The following is a 6,931-nucleotide window of genomic DNA, read 5'->3' as shown; positions in this document are numbered from 1 at the left end:
GGATCCATTCACCTCATTGAATTTTTTTTTCGTTCCAACCAGTGAACCACAACTGGTCAAAGGCCGTGTTATGTGCTTTGCTGTCTGTGGGAAAGTGCATATAGAGGATCCCTTGCTGCTGCTGAAACAAACGTAGCGAGTTTCCTTTTATGACTACGTGTCAGAATTTTAACTTTTCCCACAGACAGGACAATACATACCATGGCCTTTGATATACCAGTTTATAGAAGTTGTTGTTTATATCCTAACAGTACTCACAGTAACCTAGAGGCACCGTATTACATTGATTTCATATATATATATATATATATATATATATATATATATATATATATATATATATATATATATATATATATATCTTCCTGTATCTCTATATCTGCAGTGCTCTCTCTCTTTCTCTCTCTCTCTCTCTCTCTCTCTCTCTCTCTCTCTCTCTCTCTCTCTCTCTCTCTCTCTCTCCCTCTCTCTCTCTCTATGTTGTCATTTGTCTCTGCCTACCTCTATGTTTTTCGCCCTGTGTCTCTGTCGAACCACTTTAGAGTTCAACGAAATAAAATGATAACTGGAACATTTATTTCACTCTCTTTCAGGCTCGATCTTAGTAGTGGCTCTCATGGTTATTGACCTAAAGCTCCAAGACATCTTGCCAGAACAGCACACCACGTCTCCACCAGTCCGTATGTATATGTGCATATATTTACATATATATATATATATATATATATTTAATGTTTGAATTTATATTTATATTTATATCTCAGAAACCTCTTTCTCTCGTTTGATTGTCATCTTATTTTTTCCCGATCTGGCAGATCCTCATAGCTTTCAGTTTATTTGACTGTCTACTTCCACATCTCTGTCTTTGTGTTCAGCCGCGACGGGATATTGTCTACTGTGACCATCCGTGACAAAAACCTCCTATTTCCCACCAGTGTTTGCTGTGGGTTTTATCTGACCACTTCAGAGAGAGTCCACAGATTACTTCTGGCATTGACAAGTGGCACCTGCTACCACTTATTATACTCCCCTACTATCGGCAGTCGTTAGTTTTGTTAGCAACAGAGAACAAGTATGCAAGGTGGGTGCAGATATTGCACCCGTGGAGGAAGTTGAAACAGGTTTATGATGGTGTGGATAGCTTGGAGAAATTAATAATAATAATAATATATTCACATGTTGAAAATAATAACCAAAGAGTCATAGATGAGAAAGGTGAATGAAAGTATGAGCCATACTTCACGGGATTTGAATCATTGTCGTCCAACAACTTCCAACACGATTTGTGTCTATCTCTAGTTGATATGTGGTGTTTGTTATGTTCTAACCAGTGATCCACTTATTATTATTTCTAAGGATGCGATATGTTCTGTCCTTTCTGTGGAAAAGTGCATATTAAAACATTACTGGTAAAAAAACTGCATTGTTTCTCTATTAAGCCCTAGAGTTGCTTTTACCATGATGATACACGTCATATGACCTATGGGGTGGACTTAGATCACTCAATAGAGCGACAGCCTGAGGTACTTGAGTCGTAAGATCGAACCTCCTCACTATTTTCCACATCTCAGTCTATACCTCATGACTGATATATAAAACGTCTTGATATGTGTTTTGGGGAAAGTGCTTGTAAAAGATCCCTTGCTACTAATGGGGGGAAATGTTGCCTGTTTTTTCTGAAGACTACGTTTTACCAAATGTTTGACATTAGCCAATGATTAATAAATCAATGTGCTCTAGTGGTAGCATTACACAAAACAAACTTTAACTTTTAACTTGATCGTCTGACCTATAGTTTAACAAATCAAGTCAGTACTCCTGATATATCAAAGCACATAAAGGTAGTGCCGAGAGATCTTGTTCTGTAAGGCGGAAGCTTCGTCTATGTTTCACAATGACCAAATTATCTTTTCTCTTTACCAATAGCCTTTGATTTAAACTGCAGGGTCTATTTTACTTTTGAAATGTTGGCTTTGTGTTACGATTGGCATATGATTTGGTTTCATCTTTTTCAGAAATATTCGTACTTTTGGCACAGGTGTGGAACCTACTGTCTGTCTTGCTTTCTATCCTGGTTCTCAACTTCAGTCATCGTGGAGTCAGGCAGGCCCAGGTCCCGCCTTTTATCAAGACGGTGAGTCTTAAACATTGATATGTTACTAAATACTTGTACTATAAATGATAAAAGACAGAAAAACGTAAATGAATGTGTAGACACATTTGTACAAAAACTTAATGAAATAATTTTACCTTATTGTTCTGTAGCAGAGTACAAGTCAAATTCAAAGAAAAATGCGAAAGCCATCGTTATACCCGATGACAAACCCTGGTTTAACGAGACGTGCAAGAAGTGCTATCTTGATTATAAGAAGGCTATACAAACGTTTAATGCAAATAGAACTTCTATTAATCGAATTGAACTTGTTCGTGCGAAGAAACTATACAAGACATTGCAATATAAACTTAAACGAAAATATAAATGTCAACAAGGTAATATGCTTAATTATCTACGAAAGCATAACCCTAAAACATTCTACAAACATTTTCAAAAACGTAAGCAAAAGGTTAAAACTGATTTAGGTAATACTGATTTTTTAACGCACTTTGGTAACCTTGCTTCGTATGAACCAACTATTAACAATGAGGTGGATTATTTTTTATCTAATTTTGATAAAACTACCTACGACCTAAATTGCAATGTGCTGGATAGCGAAATAACAGAGAAAGAAATAACTATTGCAATACACAAGCTGAAGAAAAATAAAGCATGCGGTTATGACAATGTTTTAAATGAATACTTTATTAATTGTATAGACGTTTTAATGCCATGCCTGCTTCTACTGTTCAATGGTATTTTTAACTCGGGTTATTTTCCCCAAAACTGGGCTGTGGGATCTATCGTTCCTGTTTTTAAGAAAGGTGATAAGAACGACCCGGACAATTATAGAGGGATCACGTTAGTGAGCTGCTTAGGAAAATTATTTACCTCTATATTAAATGAAAGGCTCCTAAATTTTGATGAACAAAACAATGTCATTACCAATGCTCAGTTTGGTTTTAGAAAGCAGATGTCGACCATTGACGCTATTTTTGTATTACAATCTTTAATAAACAGAACTCTGAAAAATAGGAAGCGATTATATTGCTGTTTTGTAGACTACAAAAAGGCTTTTGATTTTGTAAACAGACAAAATTTGTGGTATAAATTAATTCAACAGGGCATAGGAGGAAAATTGTTATCTCTTATAAGATCTTTATATGATAATGTTAAGTGCTGTGTAAAATATAATGACGTAGTTTCTGATTATTTCGTATGTAGAAACGGTCTATTACAGGGAGAAGTACTATCACCAATATTATTTTCCATGTACGTTAATGATTGTGAAATGCAATTTTTATCAGACAGTTGTCCATATGTTGAAATACAAACGTTAAGTATATTCTTAATAATGTACGCTGATGATATGGTACTTTTCTCCGAAACTCCAGGCGGATTACAATCAATGTTAAATTCACTTGCAAATTACACCCAAAAATGGGATCTTACCGTCAATACAAATAAAACAAAAATAGTTGTCTTTAGAAATGGGGGAAAAGTAAGAAAGAACGAGAAATGGTCATATAATGGCCACCAATTAGAAGTTGTAGACGAATTTAATTACCTTGGATTATTACTTCGTTTCAATGGCAAATTTAATAGTACACAAAAAAAGACTTGCTGAACAAGGACTCAAAGCCCAATATTGGATAACAAATATCTGTAGTAAGAATTTCTTTAATATTGAAACAATGTTAGCCGTGTTTGATACTTATGTCAATAGCGTTCTTAGTTACGGATCTGAAGTCTGGGGTTTTCACTCAGCTCACGATATTGAGAAAGTACATATACAATTTTGTAAAAAAGTATTGGGTGTGCATAAAAGAACATGCAATTATTTTGTTTATAACGAATTAGGGCGATATCCTTTAGGAATTATCAGAAAACTTAGAATTTTTAAATATTGGATAAAGCTTAGTAGTACCAGTAACTGTATCTTAAAAGCTATATATGAGGAAATGTATCAGTACGGAGATACCTGGTTAACGAACATTAAACAAGAACTAGATACGCTTGGGCTAAGTTATATGTGGGACTCGACCAATATCAATTCTAGTTTTTATGTCATAATAAAAGAACGAGTATATGATGTTTTTAAGCAAAATGCCTATAGTACAATAAGGACATCGCCAAAGGGATTGCTATATCAGCACTTATTATTAAATGGATTTACTTTACAAACCTACCTTACAAAACCAACAGAATCTCGCAATTTAAGACAAATAACAAAAATGAGAAGTTGTGCACATAAATTAAATATTGAGTCTGGTAGGTATAAAAATATCGAAAGGGCACAAAGAATATGTACTTTATGTAACTGTAATGAGATTGAGGACGAATTTCATTTTATCCTTCAATGTCCAAGATACGAAACTTTAAGAAAGAAATTCATTAAAAAATACTACTTTAAGCATCCCAGTACTTTGAAATTAATACAACTCTTATCAACCGGAAACAATAAAGAGATAAACAACCTAAGAAAATATTTATTACAAGCAAACAGAACTAGGGATCAACTATTACTGGAAATAAACTAATATGTTCTCATTTTATCATTACCCTAGCCGCTGAGGATAACCTGTAAAATAACTTATCTTTATTCTGTTTTGTTTTTTCTATTATATATGTGTGTTTGTGTGTTTGGGTGTGTATTTGTGTCTGCGTGTGTGTGTGTGTGTGTGGGTATGTGTGTGTATATATGTATATATGTAAGTCACTCTCCACCATTGTTCCGCACTATTGTATATATTAATGTTTGTTCATTGTTATAATGCTGATAAGTTGAACAACTTAAAGCAATAAAAAGAACTTGAAGAACTTGAACTTATTTTGTTGTGGCGCTTTTCGTCGACAATGTTGTTATGAAGACCTAATGGTACACCTTTAACATGTGGTACATCAGAACGACTTGTATGTCTGCACAAATCAGAGTGAAAGGGACGTTTTGACATGCATGATGTAAAGTCACGTATTTTTTCTCTTGGTGGCCTGCCACTGTTCAGGGCGATATGTTTTTAATCCGTCTGCAGGAAAATATCATATTGTCATATCATGTCAGGTCATTACCGTCATATCATATCATGTCACGTGATGTTGTCATAACATATCATATATTGTGCACATACATTTGCATATCCATTTCTACTAATAAAACATTTTAGCGACTTACCAAATGTTTGACATCCAACAGCCGATGATTAATAAATCATCTAGTGGTGTCGTTAAACATTTATTTTAACTTTGTGTATTTGCGTATACATTTTAAGACATATGGACATATATCATATTATGTAATATAACTTCATGCCATGTTATGTCATTTCATATTCAGTGTACCTATCTTTGAACACACATGTATACATAAATGCCAGTTTTAAAATACCACGACCAGACTGCTCTCAAGGTTCATGGAGAGTCATCTTAAATACATTTTACAAACAAAATGCAATCACACTGTGTTTGAGAGTGGAGGCAGCTCAGCGATGGGGTCGATCCAACGTCGTTGTCACTTTGGTTTATTTCTTGTTGCTGCACAATCATAGAAGGGACCGAACGAGATAATTGTGGGTAGAGACAAACCAAGACATTTTGTTTTGGTGTAAATGATGCCATGTTGTTGACCCCAAGATTTTCTGGGTTAACGAAAACACAAAATGGATTGGAAAACTCATTGCCGTGTCTCTATCCACAGAAAGTTCATGCACTACTCCCCTCGCCCCAACCTCTGTATAACCAGTAACCTATTTCAGGGGCCTTAACAAGAGAGGTCGAGAAAATTATTAAAATGTTAGTAAATTATACCTTTTTTTCTTGTTTCAGATATTTCTCGATGTTTTAAAAAGACTGGTATTTGTAGCCGACAGTCAGCAGAAGCTGCATGGGCTTGACAACCCTGTCACCAGCGCCCCGTTCACCGCCGAACGTCCTGCGCCGGCGTCAAGATCATATGGAGATGACTCTGACACCGGCAAAGACACCCAGACACTGCTCAAAATCGAGGACTCGTTGAGCAAGATGGTGGAATACCTGAATAGCAAGCGAGCCAAGCATGTCAACAAAGAAAACGTGAAAAAAGTTGCCAATGAGTGGCGCGAGTTGGCGCTCGTGTTGGATCGATTGTTTTTCATTGGTTCATTGGTTACTTTCTTTCTGTGCTGTGTCACGTTGATTACTTAAATGTATTTAACATGCTAATGGCCGGCCTCGCTGGAGCTGGTAGGTAGGTTCGTACCCCGGTAACGACTTCCACCCAGAGCGAGATTTAACGTCTTAATGGGTAGGTGTAAGGTCACTACTCTGACCTCTCTCTCACTAATCACTAACAATTACACATTAACCCAGGACAGACACAGATACATATATACCTAATCTTTACAAAATCACCATACATGGATAATAGTCTTGTCACACTTTCTGGTTACACAATAGAACCCTTAGTTTTGTATATAAATCATTATACATGTATACTAATCTTTACTTATGATTAAAAACGTAACGAAATATTAACACATTTTTAATAATCTTTACCTAATAGCTGCGACAAAATATGTAAAAGGCAAAGTCACCTGCTTTGGCCCTTACCTAACAGCAAGGTGAGAGTCCGTAAACAGAGGGGAAATGGGGGAGCGTCGTCCTCCCCCTGAAAAACGATTGGCCCTCCTTAGAATCTGGTGAAATCTGCTACTGCATGCGTGTCTTAAGTAAGTATTAAAGGGACATTCCTGAGTTTGCTGTAATTTGTAAGATATTATCGACTGACAGAGACTTTTTAACGATTGTAATTACATATCAAATATATTTTTTTCTACATAAAATATTAGTGGCTGTATATTA

At 35.6% G+C, this 6,931-nt stretch overlaps 1 protein-coding gene across 1 annotated transcript; it reads left to right on the top strand.

Moving 5' to 3' along the window:
* The first annotated feature begins 590 nt into the window (after nucleotides 1-590).
* LOC121372269 (acetylcholine receptor subunit alpha-like) lies at nucleotides 591-6,600 on the top strand. The gene is made up of 3 exons (XM_041498558.1): nucleotides 591-680; nucleotides 2,016-2,134; nucleotides 5,918-6,600. Exons 1-3 carry the CDS (start codon nucleotides 617-619, stop codon nucleotides 6,272-6,274), a joined length of 540 nt encoding a protein of 179 aa, XP_041354492.1. The 5' UTR covers nucleotides 591-616; the 3' UTR covers nucleotides 6,275-6,600.
* The last annotated feature ends 331 nt before the right edge of the window (nucleotides 6,601-6,931 follow it).

The sequence above is a fragment of the Gigantopelta aegis genome, chromosome 4, assembly GCF_016097555.1.
Source record: "Gigantopelta aegis isolate Gae_Host chromosome 4, Gae_host_genome, whole genome shotgun sequence".
Lineage (NCBI taxonomy): Eukaryota > Metazoa > Mollusca > Gastropoda > Neomphalida > Peltospiridae > Gigantopelta > Gigantopelta aegis.
This window is presented reverse-complemented; position numbering and strand designations above follow the sequence as displayed.